The 20114-nt window shown below is 34.8% G+C and overlaps 1 protein-coding gene across 2 annotated transcripts in view; it reads left to right on the top strand.

Annotated features, from left to right (window-relative positions):
• Positions 1-20114, top strand: part of LOC150106226 (gamma-tubulin complex component 6-like) — a 909633-nt gene that overhangs the window by 43452 nt on the left and 846067 nt on the right. Inside the window, exon 3 of one of the 2 annotated variants that reach the window (XM_090392252.1) lies at positions 14858-15010. The exons of the other annotated variant lie outside the window; for it this stretch is intronic. Coding sequence (XP_090248378.1) covers positions 14858-15010 — 153 coding nt within the window. The remainder of the gene's footprint in view (positions 1-14857; positions 15011-20114) is intronic. 2 annotated transcript variants of the gene reach the window in all.

Here is a 20114-nt window from a genome sequence, read left to right as displayed (position 1 = left end):
TGTTCATTTGAACTTGCGAGCAATTCATGAAGAGATGGAAACGCATCAAATTCTCCATTACCAACCCGCTTTTGCCATAACTTCATTTTTGCCAACGTGGCGTTCACTTTATCTCAGACAACAAATATAGAAATTTCCTTGCCTTGTAAAGATAAATTAAGACTATTTAAATACAGTAAATATATCTGCCAGGTATGCTAATTGACTGAACCATTTCCAGTTATGTAAATGTTTTTTCAATTTAAACTTTTCATCAAGAAAAACTTGCAGTTCATTCCGAAGTTGAAATAAACAAGTAAGAACTTTTTCACGAGAAAGCCAACGAACATCAGTATGGAAAAGCAGTTATGTATAGTTGCTTACCATTTCTTTGCAAAGTTAAGAGAAAAGTCTGGCGTTTAGAGGATGGCGTTTAATATAATTTATAATTTTTACAGCTTCATCAAGAACTTTTCTTAGGTCTGTAGACATCATACGTTTAGCCAAAGCCTCCCTGTGTATGCAGCAGTTTGTCAATTTGCATCTGATGCAACAGCTTGAATCCTTGAAACAAGCCCTTTTTTTAGATCTGACCATGGATTTCACTCCGTCTGTGCTTATTCCAACACAAATTTTCTTATCAAACTTGTTTTGATGCATAAAGGTATTTATACTGTTGAATATTTCTTCTCCTGCTGTTCTGGCAAGGTTTGGCGATATAAAAGGTCGTCATGAATTTTTTGATTTTTTTCATACCTAGAAGATTTGCAATGTCAGTGGATTCATCTACCTGCAATGCATAATAACTCTTACGTATATCAGATAACAATGTTTGTTTTATATTTTCAGCCATTTCAATGATTCTTCGATGAACAGTATTATTTGAAAGGCAAATCCGATCAAAAGATCTTTTTGCATTATCTCCGATCATAATTTCTGCTATTAATTTTGCTGCAGGCTTGACCAAAGTTTCACCAATTATTTCCGCTGCACCACTTTTTACTATTAATAGCAACGCATGATATGAAGCTTCTAACGCCTTCATAATTTCACCTCCTGACACGACATCACTTTTTGAGATTCTTTTAAATTTTTTAGTTTATTTTGAAAAAATTAGACAGGTTTGTCCTTGTATTCATTATGTTTCGATTCAAAATGGTGATTTAAATTAGATGGTTTCATGCTTTCATTTTTTAAAGTTTCACTGCAAATTACACATAATGGAATAGGTTCCTCTTCATTTCCCATCCATGAAAATCCACATTTCAAGTAATTTATATAGTACTTACAAAGTTTTCTCATCTTCTTCCTAGTTGGTTCTTTATAGATGTCAGACGACACACCCTTATCAATTTCACTTGATCCAGATACAATATCAACGTTTTCTTGTTGCTGACAGCTACTTGTATCTGCTATGTTTCTCTCTTTTGTGCATTTTAAAAATCCAGTCTTTAACCAATGATCCATACTTAAGAATTTGAAAGCTAAAAAAATTACCGTATTTAACGAACAGTCCTTCAACAAATGGCTAGTGAAAGCAGAGCTTGAAACAGACAGCAATGGTAGGCCAGTAGAGATAAAGCAGCTGTGAAGACGTTCATATGATTGGTGCGGTATTAACAAAAGATCACGCTACTAAATGACAAAGGCAAGCCGACAGTTGAGTTGAAATGCTAATGCTCTTCAACCGAATCCCTTATATAATATCTCAAACACATTCACTATATATATCTTAGTTTTAACACGTTCACTCAAACAAAACCATATGTTGCTGGTGCAACATATGGTTTTGCTTGAGTCTTGTGGGAGGGGACATGTGATTCATTAGTTAGTGCTGTTTTTATCCCAGTTCTCTCTAATTGCTGTTTGTTGAGAAACATATTACACAGCCTGCAGATGTCTCTGTACCTTATTCAGTGATACAATAGGAACGTTTTACGATCTCGAACTTCATGTATACATTAAATTTTATTCCATGCGTTAATGATGCATAGCCGAAAATTGCCACGGATCCCCTGAAGACCTTTCACGTACCCTCGGGGATACGCGTACCACACTTTGAGAAACACTGGTCTAGTTGGACTGATTCGGTCAGAAGTGCCTTAGAAGCATGGAATGTTAGATATGATAATATTGAGTACTCACAGTAATAGATTGATTTGGAGGAAAATTGTTCATAAGAGATTAATAATAATGTAAACTTAATCATGTAGTGCTGTCATAGTGACTTGTGGGATTTCATATCAGGAAATTGATGATGATTATAAAAAAAAAAACGTGAGTACAGCAGGTGCTATAGTGTTTATGAACATGAGTGCGAATTTGTATATATATACATGTGTGGGTGTGAGAGTGCTTTTTTTCTATTGGGTTTAATACTGTATTGTATACTGCTAGTTTGTTGCTTTGGCTAATTTCTCTAATACTCAACTTTATTAAGCTGGTCTCCATGCATATCAGTTGTGCTTTTTGTGTTAATTATTTCCATATTATTTTCCTAACTAAAAGTTGCACCTAAAGAGTTGAAATGCTTTTTTTTAAAACAGTTGAAAAATGCCGGCCTGGTTGGCCGAATAGTTAGCATATTTGCTCTCCACTCAAAAGTCTGCGGGTTCAAATCCCACTATGGGCATGGATGTTTGTAATTGTCTGAAAATACTATTGGTGACGGGCAGTAGATGCCGTTGGTGTAGTTGTGGTTGTTGGATTGAGTGTTGGAGACAGAGAGTTGTAGAGTGGATGTCCTCACTTGATGAGTCTTCGGAGTCCCTGGAGGTGTCACGTAATAATAATTTATCATTGGCAATCTCAACAGATAACAATCTGTTGAGAATGCTACTGATGTTTTTCATATTTCTCTGAGTTTTCATACAGAATTTATCACATTAGTTATTCAGGTGTAAAAATTCATCAGTGCTGAATACCTGAAGTGAATTTATTTAGCAGTATCACCACCATCAAACAAGATATGAGTTGATTATCCCTGATTTTGATATTATTTTTAATTCCAATTTCCTTCATATTGTTACCCATTATGATGAATAAGAAAAAAATTATTCATCATTATAGATTTTGCTTGAAACCATGTTCATGAATATCTTTAATTTCTGAGTGAATATATTATTTTTGACAAGAAATTATGTTGTTTGTTTTCATTTTTTATGCAAGCCCACAGAAAAACTGACTTAAATATAAGTTATTCATTGCTCTGTATACAATGTCTAGTTAAACCAAAATCATATAATTTAGTGTTTTGAGGAGCATTTCTGTTGACATCTTATGTTATGCCTAGTTCAGTTTAACAAAAATTAAGTTGAGAACTTTGTCATGTTTTTATAATTCTTGACTGTATTAATGTAAAAATGCATCCTGACAACTCTCATTTGTTCTTCTATGTTTCTGTTTCACAATGTTTCATAGCCTCTTTGCAAATTATTCCAAGTAGAAATTATGCTTGCGAGAATTTCACCTGAAACACTCATTATGGACTTTTTTTTTTTCAATTTTTTCATTCAGTTTTATTTCCTTACTTATTTATCATCATCATCATCATCAAATTCCTGCCATGTACCCTCAAGGGGTGTACAGGATATGACAGTACTACATGAAAAAATTACATCATTACTAACTTCCTATCTACAATTTTCCTCCAAATCAGTCTGTTACTTGTCAAGACTCCAACATTATCAGATCTTATATTTCTATCGTCTAAGGCACTTTGTACCGTATCAATCCACCTATATCTTGGTCTTCCTCTGGGTCGTTTTCCTGCCAACCTGGCAGAGAACACTTGTTTTGCTAATCTTTCCTCTCCCATTCTATTTAAGTGACCATACCATCTGAGATTAGCTCTGCTAACGCATTCCTGGATGCTGACAATGTCAAGTTCTTTCCTAATATCCTCATTTTTAATATGATATTGCCATTGATGCCATCTGTTCACGCCTCTAATCTTTCTCAGGACTCTCATATCTGCGGTCTCTAGTCTTTGGTCAAGTGTTTTACTTCTGACCCAGCTCTCAGATCCATAAGTTAAAATTGGTTTGAACACAGTCTTGTATACAGCTAATTTAGTGTTCCGACTAATTTCTTTCTTATTCCATATGAATTTATTCAATTGACTTCCCACGATACCAGCTTTGCTGATTCTGTTGTCTATTTCTATATTTAGTTTACCATCTTCAGTAAAAATTGTGCCTAAGTAGCTGAAATGTTTTACTTGTTCCACAGGTTCTCCATTCACAACACAGTTGACATTTTCAATGATTCTGCCTATTTTCATTGTCTTTGTCTTTTTATTGCTGACCTTCATACCATATCTATTACAACAGCTTTTCAATTTAGTCAGAGAATCTTGCAGACTTGTAGCGGATTTGCTTAGAAGTATAACATCATCCGCATAAAGCAAAGAGCTGACATTAACATCTCCAATTTTGATATCAGGTTTAATACCACATTCCTTCATAATGTGATCCATATAGATAATGAATAACAGAGGGGATAATGTACATCCTTGTCTCACACCAGATTTAACATTAAACCATCTTCCTGTACTTCCTTCAATTCTAACTGCTGACTCACAACTCAAATAAAGACTAAGTATTGCTTGATATAATGCCCCATTGACACCATATAACTGCAGCGTATTGAATAGCTTCTCTCTTGGCACCTTGTCATATGCCTTTTCCAAATCGACAAAACTTAAATACAGATCTTTGTTATATTCCCATGCTTTCTCGACTATTTGTCGTAAAGTGAAGATCTGATCATGACAGCCTCTGTTTGGCCTGAATCCAGCTTGTTCTTCACCAAGCTTTTCTTCCACAATTCTTCTCAACCGTTTCTCAAGTATACTTGCATAGATCTTGCCAGGAACACTCAGTAGGGAAATACCTCTGTAATTCTCACATTCAGTTTTATTTCCCTTTTTATATATGGGTACTATGAGAGCTCTACTCCAATCATCGGGAATTCGTCCCTCTGTCCAGGCTTTCTGAACTATGCAGTGCAGCCACTGTAAGACTCTTATACCACCATACTTCAGCATTTCTGGTCGAATATCATCTACTCCTGCTGCCTTTCCATATTTCAAGCCTTTGATGGCTTTTTCTACTTCAAGTATGGATATGTATTCCTGACTGCATGCCTGGTCAGTGTTTTTTATCACTGTGCTGTCATCACTGCTTGTTTCATTTAGCAGTTTTTCAAAGTAATTACTCCATACTTCAAGGATATCTTTTTCTCCTGTTTTCATTTCACCTTTATCATCTCTAATTCCTTTTACAGCACTCTTTCCTCCATTCCTAAGCTTCTTCAACAACCTCCAGAATATTTTGCCACCTTCTTGATATTTATTTTCTATATTCTTGCCAAAGTCCTCCCATGACTTTTGTTTAGCTAGTTTTACACACTGTTTAGCTTTCTTACATTTGTCTCTGTATTCTGTAAGAGTAAAAGCTGACTTATTTGCCAGGAACTTTTGATATGCTTTCTTCTTTTCCTTCACTGCCTCTTTAACTTCCTGTGTCCACCAGGGAGTTCTGATTTTTTTATCTTTGCACACAACCTCACCACATGCCTCTCTGGCAGAATCAATCAATGTTTCCTTCAGAGTTTGCCACTGAATCTCCAAGGTTTGATTCCTGTTTTCAAACTCTTTCATTTTCTTTTCAATAATATTTCTGTATTTTAGTCTACAGTTTACATCTGAAAGCTGCTCAACTTTTATTCGCTTTAAAACTTTCTTACATGTTATTCTTTTCAATATGAAATTCAATTTTATCCTGCTCAAGACTAAATAGTGATCACTTCCAATTTCAAATCCTCTGTACACTCTGGTGTCCTGCACCAGGGAGAAAACATCACTATCAACAATAACATAGTCAATGAGACTTTTCTTATTCCTAGCCTCTTCTCTCCATGTGAATTTGTGCACATTTTTATGTTGGAACATGGTGTTAGTAATAACCAGTCCATGTCCTGAGCAGAAATCCAACAGATATTTGCCATTATTATTAGCTTTGCTCTTTTCTCCAAATTTTCCCAAAATATTTTTGTATGTCTCACAATCATTTCCTACTCTACTATTTAGATCCCCAACAAGGACCAACTTTTCCTTTTTCATTGTGTCAGTTGCTTTTTCTAAAGCCTCAAAAAATTCCTCCACTTCTACCTTAGTAGAACCTTCTGTGGGACCATAGGCACAAATAAGTCTCATTGTCCAGTTCCCCATTCTCATATTTGCCCACATTACTCTACTTGAGACTGACTGCCATTCAAGAAGATTAGCCTCGTATTTTGTGTTGAATACTATGGCTACTCCTTCTTTTCCTTGATTGTTATTGCCTGAATATAACATTTTGTATTTATTGCTCAGAAAGATCTCACCAGTTTTGGTCTTTTTTGTTTCAGTCAACCCTATTATGTCGATCTGGTACTTATCTAATTCCTCAGCTAGCTCCCTTTCTTTGCCATTCAGGCTTCTTACATTGATAGTACCGATCTTTAACTCTGGTGATGTTGAGTTGGGGTTTGTTTTCAGATTTGTTCCAGTAGCTGACTTTTCGCTGTTCGCCCTGGTTCCCTGGCGAAAACAACGGGGGCCTTGTTTAACCGGGCGACGCCCCAGCCGGCATGAAATTTTGTCATGTTGTACCATCATTTTTTATTTTGGTTTAACCAATAAGAATACAATTTGGTCGGCTAAATCCCAAATTGCCAGCCCATCCTCGTTCGTTCAGTATCAAAGTAGATACCCAACAGGGTGCACCACGAGAAGGTGAGGATTGGACATTAGGTCAGAAGCCCTGGTCGGTTCTCTGCATTCCTTTAAAGGCTATGTGGAGGTCTCCTCTCAGTTATACAGCTTTGACCCTTAAGCACCCCTTACTTATTTATAGGTACTATAAACTTTTCTTCAATTATCTGCAATAAAATCTTTTGACTAGGCCTTCTGAATTATTAATCAATGTGGCCACCTAAAACTTTTTTATCTCCTATTTGAACATTTCTTGTTGTTAAGCATCCCAGTAGCGCAATTGGAAGAATGGCAGTGTACTGCATCCTTTGATTGGAAAAGGCCTAAGTTCAATTCTCATTATTTGTGTAAGAAGCATTACATTGTCCAGAATGTTCAGATACCTCTCGGATTTCACTGTTTGTGGCACCAAAAACAGAGGTATTAATGCAAACCTGGAAAAATAGCATCACACTGCCAACTACAAATTTCATAGTTGGGGTTACGCACTCTGGTAAGAGACGTTCACTAGGCATCTGCCACACCTGTCAATCTGCTTGGTAGAGGGTGTAGAATAATTTGCTGCTCCATAATACATCTTTCCAAGCTTCCACATTGCACTGTACATGCTCTGCACTACTGAAGACAATGCTGCACATTACCTGAGCATGTTGGCTCAGGTAATGTGGAGTTTGCATATTGCAGTCTCTATTCTGGATTGGCTTGTCCTCTATCCCATCCTGCACCAATCCAGACTTATTGGATTTGTTGTGAAGAATGTACGATTGATGTTCTTGTATTCTTTTTTCTATAGAGCATCCGGTTTGTCCAAAGTACAACAGATTGCAGTTACAAGGAACTTGATATACACCAGGCAGTGACATAGTTGAGCGTTTATCTTTAGAAGATGGGAAATATGTGGATATTTTGTTAATAGGGATATAAGTGGCTGTTAAATCATATTTCTTCAGAATTCTTGAAATTGGTTCTGAGATTCAGGAAATATATGGAATTGGAACTCGACGTATTTTATTCTTTGTTGTTCTGGATAGGATTGCAGGAATCGAACAGATGTTGTGTAGTCTTTTCGGAGAAGCTATTTAATTTCATGTGACGTTTGATAGTTGAAAGTTCTTTCTGTAATTCGTGGGGAGTTGAGCAATTAGTTCTAGCTCATCGAATTAAACATTTTATAAATCCTGTTTTTTGATAAGGATGATGGGCGGATTGTTTGAGAATGTAACGTACAGTAAAAGTGGGTTTTCTGTAAACTGTTTTTGTCAGAATTCCTGAAGGTGAGCGGACAAGAAGGATGTCTAAAAAAAAACTTGTCTTTTTCAATCTCCATGGTAAACTAATACAAGGGTGTAGAGAATTGATTTTGGCTAAAAAGGAAGGTAAGGAATCTCTGTTGTGAGGCCACATTGAAAAAATGTTGTCTGTATCTCTAACCCAAAAGGATGGTTGAGAGTATATAGATGAAAAAAGGATGCCTTCTAGATGTTTCAAATAAAAGTTTGCTAGAGACAAGCCACAACATTCTCTGGTCCAAGACTCTCCTTCTACACAGATGTCGCTATAAATTTGAATGCCTATTCAAAGAGAGTGCTGAGGCCTTACTTTAACTCCCTAACTTGAATCTAAATGTTTGCCTATCCTTGTCAAAAATATCAGAAAGTTTAATCCGGATAACACACTAGGTTTTTAATTGAGACCTTCTAATTCCTACATTAGTCTAATATTATCTCTAATTGAATTTATAAATTAAGATTACTATATGAAATTTTGAATTAATACTTATAATTTATTCATCACTCAGATGAAATTTACCTCTCCTTAGTGCTTAGAAATGTAACATCACATGGCTCGATCTACTTTTGAATGATCAATTGTTTGTATTCCACCTTGTAAAAACTGTTCCTATCAAGCCACTGAGAATAGTCTGTTAATTTCAGACTGAAATATTTGGCATATATTAAAATATTCTTGTCTTAACGTGTTTATATTTCTTGACTTATTACATGGCATCATGGACCTTGCCCATGGGTGTTGTCCGTAAAATTCTTTGCAAGCAGTGTATATATATCATTGTTATCATCAAATTTCAGACATGTACCTCAGAGGGTGTACAGGATATTATGATAGTACTACATGGAAAACTTACATCATTATTAACTTCCTAGGGAACCAGGGCAAAGAGTGAAAAGTCAGCTACTGTATCAAATCCTAAAACCCACCACAACTCAACATCACTGGAGTTCAAGATCGGTACTGTCAACATAAGAAGCCTGAATGGCAAAGAAATGGAGCTAGCTGAGGAATTAGATAAGTACCAGATCGACATAATAGGGGTGACTGAAAAAAAAAGGCAAAAACCGGTGAAATCTTTCTCAGCAATAAATACAAAATGTTATATTCAAGCAATGAAATCAAGGAAAAGGAGTAGCCATCGTATTAAACACCATATACGAGGCTAATCTTAAATGGCAAGCAGTCTCAAGTAGAGTGATGTGGGCAAAAATGAGAATGGGGAATTGGACAATGAAACGTATTTGTGTTTATGGTCCCACAGAAGGCTCTACTAAAGTAGAAGTGGAGGAATTTTTTGGGGCTTTAGAGAAAGCAACTGACACAATGTAAATGGAAAAGTTGGTCCTTGTTGGGGATCTAAATAGCACAGTAGGAAATGATTGTTAGACATGCAAAATTATTTTGGGAAAATTTGGAGAAAAGAGCAAATCTAGTAATAATGGCAAATACCTATTGGATTTCTGCTCAAGACATGGACTGGCTATTACTAACACAATGTTCCAAAATAAAATTGTGCACAAATACACATGGAGAGAAGAGGCAAGGAATAAGAAAAGTCTCATTGACTATGTTATTGTTTATAGTGATGTTTCCCTACTGGTGCAGGACACCAGAGCATACAGAGGATTTGAAATTGGAAGTGACCATTTAGTCTTGAGCAGGATAAAATTGAATTTCATATTGAAAAGAAGAACATGTAAAAAAGTTTTAAAGCGAATAAAAGTTGAGCAGCTCTCAGATGTAAACTGTAGACTAAAATACACAAACATTATTCAAAAAAATGAAAGAGTTTGAGAACAGGAACCAAACCTTGAAGATTCAGTGGCAAGCCCTGAAGAAAACACTGATTGATTCAGCCAGAGAAGCATGTGGTGAAGTTGTCTGTAAGGATATTGACAATAACATTTGTCTCTGTATTCTGTAAGAGCACAAGCTGACTTATTTGCCAGGAACTTTTCGACACAGGAAATTAAAGAGGCAGTGAAAAAAAAGAATAAAGCATATCAAAAGTTCCTGGCAAATAAGTCAGCTTGTGCTCATACAGAATACAGAGACAAATGTAAGTAAGCTAAACACTGTGTAAAACTAGCTAAACAAAAGTCATGAGAGGACTTCGGTAAGAACATAGAGAATAAATATCAAGAAGGTAGCAATATATTCTGGAGGTTGTTGAAGAAGCTCAGAAATGGAGGATAGAGTGCTGTAAAAGGAATTAGAGATGATAAAGATGACATGAAAACAGGAGAAAAAGATATCCTTGAATTATGGAGTAATTACTTTGAAAAATTGCTAAATGAAACAAGCAGTGATGACGGCACAAAAGGCATATGACATGGTGCCAAGAGAGAAGCTATTCGAAATGCTACAGTTATATGGTGTCAATGGGGCATTAATCAAGCAATACTTTGTCTTTATTTGAGGTATAAGTTAGCAGTTAGAATTGAAGAAAGTACAGGAAGGTTTAATTGGCTTAATGTTAAATCTGGTGTCAGATATTATGTACATTATCCCATCTGTTATTATCTATATTGGTCACATTATAAAGGAAAGTGGTATATTAAACCTGATATCGAAATTGGGGATGTTAATCTCAGCTCTTTCCTCTATGCAGATGATGTTATACTTCTAAATAAATCCACTACAAGTCTACAAGATTCCTGACTAAAGTGAATAACTGTTGTAATAGATATGGTATGAAGGTCAGCATTAAAAACACAAAGACAATGAAAATAGGCAGAAACATTGAAAATATCAACTGCATTGTGAATGGAGAAGTTATAGAACAAGTAAAACATTTCATCTACTCAGGTGCAATGTTTGGTGAAGTTGATAAATTAAATATGGAAATAGACAACAGAATCAACAAAGCTGGTATGGTAGTAAGTCAACTGAATAAATTTATATAGAATATGAGAGAAATTAGTCAAAACACTAAATTAGCTGTATATAAGACAGTGTATATTAGCAGGAAAAAAATTTTTGCTTATGGGTCTGACAGTTGGGTTAGAAATAAAACATTTGACCACAGATATGAGAGTTCTGAGAAAGATTAGGGGCCTGAACAGATGGCATCAATGGCAATATCATATTAAAAACGAGGATATTTAGAAAGAACTTGACATTGTCAGCATCCAGGAATATGTTAGCAGAGCTAATCTCAGGTGGTATGGTCACTTAAACAGAATGAGAGAGGAAAGATTAGTAAAACAAGTGTTCTCTGCCAGGTTGGCAGGAAAAAGACCCAGAGGAAGACCAAGATATAGGTGGATTGATACAGTAAAAAGTGCTTAGAAGATAGAAATAAGATCTGATAATGTTGGAGGTAACAGACTGATTTGGAGGGAAATTGTAGGTAGGAAGTTAGTAATGATGTAATTTTTCATGTAATGCTATCCTATCCTGTATACCCCTTCTGGGTATATATCAGGAATTTGAGGATGATGTTTCTAAGGTACTTCTTTCTTACTTATTAATTCACCTAGACCAGTGATGGTGAACCTTTTTACCCAGATGTGTCAAACATCTTTTTTTTTTTAAATACTGACATTGTTGATGTGCCACTTGCATACATGCATTATAAATTTAACTACATAATCATAGATGGTGACTTATATCATATTAGGCTATTTATTTAATAGGACATTGATATAAAATCTATGAATTCATATTATACAATTAATTTAATAAAGTGATAAAGTGAAATTACAAACTTACATTACATTTAATGACTTTTCTGTTGCTGACTACTGGTAGAAAGTTGCTTTATAGAAGGGGTATAGACAGGCAGCGCTCAAATCATTGCTTAATCTATTTCTCCCTTTCGATTTGATATTATTTAAGGCAGAAAATAGAGTTTCACAAGAGTATGTAGAAGAGAAAATTGTTAGAAGAGCTTTTGCTCTAACTACAAAATAAAATAGAAATAGGCTAACTATAAAATATAATTCGTTCAATGAACCGAAACTTACCTTCGCCTTAACTGAGAGCAATCTTACACGATTTATCGCAGTTTTTTTCATCAGAATACCAATATTTTTCAACATCCAAGGTGTGTCACCTGAAACCCTCAAGTGTGTCAGTGCTGACACACGTGTCATAGGTTTGCCATCACTGACCTAGACCTTTTGCTCCCTCTGGATCTTTTTCCTACCATCCTGCAAAAAACACTTTGTTTATCTAACTTTTCCCTTCCCATTCTTTTTAAATAACTATACTACTTTTGATTAGCTCTACTCACACATCCTGAATGCTAGCAATGTCAAATTCTTTCATAATATCCCTGTTTTTAATATGATACTGCCATTGGTGTCACCTTTCACTCCCCTTATCATTCTCTGAATATCTATGGTCTCCAGTCTTTAGACTGGAGACCATTCAAGTGTTTCATTTCTAACCCTGCTCTCAGATCCACAAGTTAAAATTAGTTTGAACATGTATACAGCTAGATAAGTGTTTTGACTAATTTCTTTCTTATTCTATATATAAATTTAAGACTGGAGACCATTCAAGTGTTTCATTTCTAACCCTGCTCTCAGATCCATAAGTTAAAATTAGTTTGAACATGTATACAGCTAGATAAGTGTTTTGACTAATTTCTTTCTTATTCTATATATAAATTTAATTGGTTGATGTCCTACAATACCAGCTTTGCTAATTCTATTGTCTGTTTCTATATTCATTTGATATTTTCACTAAAAATATGTCTAAATAACTTAAATATTTTACATGATCTATAGATTTAGGATGCAATTGATGTTTTCAGTATTTCGCCTATTTTCATTGTTTTTGTCTTTTTATTGCTAATTTTCATACCAAATTTATTACAGTAGTTATTCCATTTTCTCGCACAGACTTGTGCTGGATTTATTTAGGAGTATAACATTATCTGCATAAAGTTGAGCTGTGATTAATATGTCCAATTTTAATATCAGATTTAATGCCACTTTTCATCATAATTGTCTTCGATGTTCTTTATCTGTTTACCTGACCGCTTAGATGAAAATGCACTTTGTGTAAGAACCAGACATTATGGAGGAAAGACAGATCTTAATAGAAATTGGCCATGCAGCATAATCTAATGTTGTTGAACACTGATCCACCTGAATGATGTACGAAAAGGCATCAAGCTCCTTAAGGATTCTCTATATCATATCCTGTTCACCCCTTGAGGGTACATGGCAGGAATTTGATGATGATGATTCTCTATAGTGACTGCATTTTGGAGACTGCAACACTTGCTCCAGCATATACCCTTGATTTTCATTTGTGTTAACAGTTCATGATCTTCCCGAATTCCCTTTGCATTGTAGCAAAACACACCCGGTATGTCGTAACCTCTTGATTAAGGCAATGATGACACTATTGCTTGGGGCACACTTATAGAAATGATGAACAAACTGCTCACAGGCACATTGTAGGCTTGGACCATTTGCTCTACCAACTCCATATGAACAAAAATTTTGTAAGTTGGTATTTGTAATCCCTTACAAATACCAACTCCTTTTCCTGCTTACTCCTCATATCCAACGCCTCAGTCACTCTATTAATTTTACCTCCTAGAAAACAAACCTTGTGCATCTTCTCATTTACCACACCTCTAATAATCAAATTGCCATACAAATCCACTTGCTGGTCTTTTGTTACCCTTTTCATACTGACATCATTGTTTTCGTCTTCCTCACTCCATACGTCTTCAATTCTCTTTTTATTTTCACTCTGCATCCGCCTCATCTCTTGCTTCATCTTCACCACTCAGCTTTCAAATCTTGCATCTTTTTTCACTACCATTTACTCTCACTATTTTATCGCCAGTCACAAACAATTGTTTGCTGTCAACTTCGCTAACCTCATTATCACCCACTTTATTGTTATTCAAACATTTTTCCTGGCTATCACTTCCACACACTCTCTGAACATTCGCACAATCTTCATCTGCTGTGTCAGTTACGACGGCATGTTCCCTACTCATATTTAAGCTGTTTAACTCATATATTTAAGCAAGCCTTGTACATAAGTACATACATGACACCATATTTTTTTTGAGAAATCCACAGCATTTACTTTGTCTTCCACTTACACTTTTATGGCTTCTACTTATATGCTATTAGAAATGCAATTAAAAGTTTTTTTCGCTGTAGATGTTAATTTAGGTTAAGAAGTATGGATGTTTATCTTTCTTTATAGATTATTAAAGTATTATATTCTATTTCAATTGTAAGTTATCATCATCAACAGCTTTTTTCAGTCTGCTGCTGGATGAATGCCTCTCCATGCTTCTTTCATTTTGGCTGATCTTATGCATCTCTCCACCATAAATGTCTGTAACATCTTGTTTTCTCATCCTTCTTACCATTGGTTTACTTAGTTTCTGATAACAAGTTCTTGGTGTCCATTCTGTTGCCATACATTCTCATGTCCTGGCCAGCACCATTTGTTGCCTTTTATTATTAATTCAATGTCCATTACCTTTGTTTGCTTCCTTATCCAAGTATTATTCTTTTTATCTAACTGGATTGTTCCCAAAATGTCCTCTTTTTGTGTTTCTTTGTATTGATTTCATTTTCTCTAGGTGCTTTTTTTTTTTTTTTGTCAGACACCAAGTTTCACTACATAGTTCATTGTTGGAAGTACATACTTGTTGTAGATCTTTCTTTTTCTTTTTAGGCAGTTGTATATGAAATATATTTTTTTTTAAATTAAAAAAAGCTTTTATTGAAACAAAACTGATATGATGCACTTTCATATTATTTCACCTTTTCTTGCATCCAATATATATATATATATATATACATATTTACTCTTTTTATTAATTTAATGCAAACTCTCTTGCAGAACACTTGTTTAAAGAAGTAGTACCAGGATTTTCTGTAATAGATTCTCTTATTGCACATATTTATCACCTAAGAATGTGTAGGCATTATGATGATGCAAATTCCTTAGAAACCTTACTTAATGAACTAAAGGATGAAAGAGGTTTAATATCAGGTAATACTTAATAATACTTAACTGCTTAAGATAAAGGCTGAGTAAGAAAAAAAAATCTAATGTTTAAAATTTCATAACTTTTAATAAATTTCATAAATTAGTAGGATTATTTTTTCCCCTTTCCTTTAGTGTTACACGGTGATCAGCATTCATTTTAGACAAAGTATGGACTCTACAACTGTGTTATAAATAATAATTTTTAATTTCCCGACGTTTCGACCTTATATTAAGGTCATCTTCTGGAGTATACACATGTGTATACAGAGACGAGCTAAATTACATTTCACACAGTATTCTATAGAAACAATGATTTGATCGATGGTTATTCTACTGGCCTGACCGCTAGTGAAAATAAAATAAAATTAAAATAAATAAATGAAATAAAATAACCACATCAAAGCTATATTCTATTAAAGACAACATCAGAGAAAAATTTTTTCATACAGATAGTTTTATTGCAGCAAAAATGATGTCCTAATTTAACATGAGAATTGTTATATTAGATTTAAGATCTTGGATTACCTATAGTCCTATTTATAATTAACTCTTAGGGAAAAAGGTTAAGTGGGTAGAATATGTGCCTTCCATAATATAATTAACTCTTAGGGAGAAAGGTTAAGTGGGTAGAATGTATGCGTTCCTTATGGAGGGCACATATTCTATCCACTTAACCTTTCTCCCTAAGAGTAATTATAAATAAGATCATAGATAATCCAGTATCTTAAATCTAATATAACATATTAAATTTACTGTAATAAAACTATCTATATGAAAGAATGTTTCTCTGATGTTGTCTTAAATAGAATATAACTTTGATGTAGTTATTTTATTTCATTTATTAATCTGTTCCAATTTTTGACTTTTCTTTGCTTGGCCTGGTTCTCTGATGAAAACACTGGTAGGGGGCTTGTTTAACTGGGTTAGCATGAAAGTCTGTCATGTTGTAGATTTATTATATTTTGGTGTAAGCCAATTCCCAGCCCATTCTTTCATTATCCAGGTGGCTGCTTCGTAGCAGGATGCCCCATTAGAAGGTGAGGATTTGACATAAGGTCAGAAGCTCAGGTTAGTTCTCTGCATTCCTTAAAAAGTTATGAAGGTCTTTATCTAGTTACACAGCTTTCATCTTTTAGGGGTCATTTTTATAAACTGGAATCATTATTGCTCTTTTTTTTTTTTTTTTTTTTTTGAAGGAGTACTGTTGAAATAGACTATAAAAATAACAGGTCTTGCTTTAAATCATTATCTTGCATGTTTATTTAATTCTGATCTTAAGTTCTCTTCTCATGCTGATTTTCCATTTTTTGTATTTTCTTTCAGTATAATTTCTAATTCTTTCATTGTTATAACTTTATCTGTTTGTATGTTTTTAATTATTATCATTCCATAGTTCTGAATAAAATTTTAGAAAATCTGCTGTTTTAAGTTAACTTAAAACGATGTTTAACAGCATTTCACATTTGATTTCTGTAGACACCGTATGGTCACTCCCGTACTTCACTGGGTTTATTTGGAAGTGAAGTCTTCTGCTAGAATAAGTGGTAGGGTTGCAGATTCCCTTTCTATATAGAGTTTTTGTAGGACAATCACAAACATCCATGCTCATGGTGGGATTTGAATCTGCAGCCTCTTGACTGGAGAGTGGACACGCTAACCACATGGCCAACCAGGCCAGTTTATGTATACTAGATCATGTTTTATGTAATATTGTATTCTAAATTAGAATGAAGTTGATTGTTATAACTTTATTTGTTTGCTAGATGTTTTATAATTATTTTCATTCCATAGTTGTGAATAAAATTTCAGAAAATCTGCTGTTTTAAGTTCACTGCTTGCATTTTTATTTCACTATTATCTGTACTTTGATGCCTCATAGTTTTATATGTGTTACCGCTAAAGTGCGAAAACTGTTAATGTGCACATTACCTAGCTAATCTGCAGATTAACTGATTTGCTCCGTTAACGTGCGGAATCAAGAGTTTTCCGCATTTTACCTAGGTAATGTGCACATTAACGGCTTCCGTATCGTTAAAGTTCAAAAGTTTGTTTCTCTCATTTCCTTTCCCTACGCCTTCCCCCCTCTCCCTCCACTTTTAGTTTGGTTTTTTAATAAGTAAACATAATTTTATCATATGTTTTTTTTCTTAATTGTAATAATATTTTAAACCGTTTGATTCCTTGTATTATATTAATTGATTGATGATTGATTCTATCAACTAATTTGTTGATTGTTTGATTGTATTAACTTGATTCTTTAGATATCAAAAAATAAATAAATAACATTATCTTAATTTAAACATAAGAAACGTTGCTGTTGTTCCAGCAAAGATCTTATTTTCACTTTAACGAGTGCCTAGTAGGTAATGTGCAGATTACCTAGGTAATTTGAGAAATGAAACAATTTTCCGCACATTAACGGATCACCGTAGTTAATCTACACAATACCTAGATAATCTGCAGAATAACTGATTTCTGCACTTTAGCGGTAACATATGCACTGGATCTTGTTTTATGTAATATTGTGTTCTAAATTAGAATGTAGTCTGTCTTTTTATGTTGTCTCTCATACATAGATAGTTCTCATTCTTTTGCATTCTATTGCATCTTTTACTGCTTAACTACCTTTGGTATTGTACTTTTTTTTTTTTTTTTTTGATTATTTCTTTAATTTCTTCATCCCATATTTTCAACTTTTCGTTACATTTTTTGGTTTATCCTGGAGTTTCATTTATTGTTATGTTTAGAATTTTTTTTATATTATACTGTTTTTACTTCTTTGCTTTTTATGCATTTGTTATTTTCCTACTTCATATAGCTTCTGTATATTTTGTATAATTTTATAATGGGCTATTTCAAACTCGGGCTCATTCCTAGTGAGCACGGAAGTGTCAAACCCAAGGTACCTGATGCTGAACCAAGTCTTACTTCACATAATGTACATCTGTTATATTATCTGTAGACTGGTCCCCTCCTCTTTTTTATCTTGCTCCCTCTCCCCAATGCTATTAGCGTATTCGAGGGCTAGGGGTGTATCTTTCCTGTCTTCCTGAACTTTCTTCTTCTTCACAGCAGTGGGAGACTGCCTTCTTTTTCAGGTATTTCCTTTCCCTAAGTAGGCTGCCCTTTTATGAAGCCTGGTCAACAAGGAGGAATTGGACCAGAACCTCCTCAAATGTTAGATAATCTAGGGTGAGAGACATTATAGCCATTGTATCCTAGAGGTAGAATGAGAGTTACATAAAGACCAGGAGACAGTGGGAGAATGAGATTAAAGAGATGGCATGAACCTCAGTGGCATGGAAAGGATCAAGATAGAGGATGCCTTCATTCAGTAGTGGACAGAAAATGGCTGCTGATGATGAATTCATATTTCTTCTTCATTAACTACAATCATTTAGTTGGAAATCTTAATTTTATCTTAATAAGGTAGTGATCAATGCCTGTTTCATAGCCTTAATATTCTCTAATTAATCTAAAGAAAATTTCAAGGTTTTTCCATCTAAAATTTATATATATCATTATATATTTATGTTATTTAGGACAAACCACATTTTTACCTGTGTGTGAAAAATTTAATGACTACAGCCAAATGTAGACTAAATTTATTGCCAGCATACTAATAAATTATAGTTCACAAAAAATGTGAACTAAAAGTTAACAAATTTCCTAAAAACTTAGTTAAGGAATTAACATAAAGTGCTCACAGAAAACTCTGCGGAGAGACATTTCACTATGGGATATATCCACCCTGAACTATGTTGTGCCATTCCTAGCACCAAGTGATTCATGAGTTCTTGAGGCAAACTGGTCCACTCCTTCAGAGCAAGGATAAGGCATTATTTGTTTTCTGGAAGGGAATTTCAAGTAGCATCGTGTCTCCCTATTGCAGTCCAAATGTGTTCTATGAGGTTGAGATCTGGGGAGCGTGTTGGCCACTTGATTTGATTAATATCCTCGGTCTCCAGAAGTATTTCCACTGATTGTGTACGATGTCATGTGACATTTGTGTAAAAATGAATTCTTTGCCTACAGCACTAAGGAACAGTCGAACATGATGCGGAATAATTTTGTTGCAATATTGCTCAGCAACCATAGTCTATTTTTCCAGCTCTTGTAGTTCAGTGCATCCATTAAGCACAGTGCCAATCCACAGCATGACCCCAGCTTCTCTCCCTTTCAAGAACATACTTGCTATGGTAAGCAGTACCATGTTCACACTAGAATTGGAGGGGAGTTGTCTAGAATTGGAGGGGAGATTAAAATGGCTCTCATCTGTAGAGTACATTAACCCATTAGTGTCTTGTCCAATTTTAATGAATACAGCACCACTGAAAACATGCTCCATGATGAGCTGTGAATAAAGGGATACAGACTACAGGTGCTGATTTGTAAGCTGACCTGCTGTGGTCAGCTTACAAATCAGCGCTGTTATAACCAAAAATCTGTCTTCATGCTCTGTGGTGGATGACTTCTTATCAAATGTCTGGAACACATTCCATTGGTTTGAAACGCTGCCTAGAGATTCCACTCTTTAGCAATATCAGTAATTCTGCAGCCTTCTTCATGCTTTCCATGAAGAAGGCTGCATAATTCTTCCCTGCATGAAATCATCTAGATCAGAATTGTCCAAAGCACTGCCCGCAGGCCGGATGTGGCCTGCAGTGCGATTTTGTGCGACCCGCCTGTGGATTTTGATTTTCACAAGCGAAAAAATAAGATAATCTGAATGGAATGCATATTAGATATTTTAATTCCATCACTAATCGATAATCTTGATGTTGGTAATTTTATTTGGTGTTTTTACATCACTATGTACCTACATGTTTTTCAAATATTAGAAGTGTCATGGAAATGTTCTTACACTGTTTTGTTCCAATGCACATGCTCTGGGCCCTTGCATGAATGTGAACTGACGATTAGTGTTGTTTGTTTGTTCAGATATTGAGGCTGTGTCGCTGCTGCTCACCAAATTACTAGATGCACATTGTGATGCGGTCCTCGGCTAAATTTTTTTTTTAATGCGGCCCTCGGATTACCTAAGTTGGACAGCCCTGATCTAGATGATGTCTTTGAGACATTACAAGACATCCATGTTTGCAACTTT

The sequence above is a fragment of the Typopeltis vanoorti genome, chromosome 5 (assembly GCF_054136105.1).
Source record: "Typopeltis vanoorti isolate ZY-2024b chromosome 5, IOZ_Tvanoo_1.0, whole genome shotgun sequence".
NCBI classification, from domain to species: domain Eukaryota; kingdom Metazoa; phylum Arthropoda; class Arachnida; order Uropygi; family Thelyphonidae; genus Typopeltis; species Typopeltis vanoorti.
Note: the sequence above shows the minus strand (reverse complement) of the source record. Positions and strands in the feature narration are given on the sequence as shown.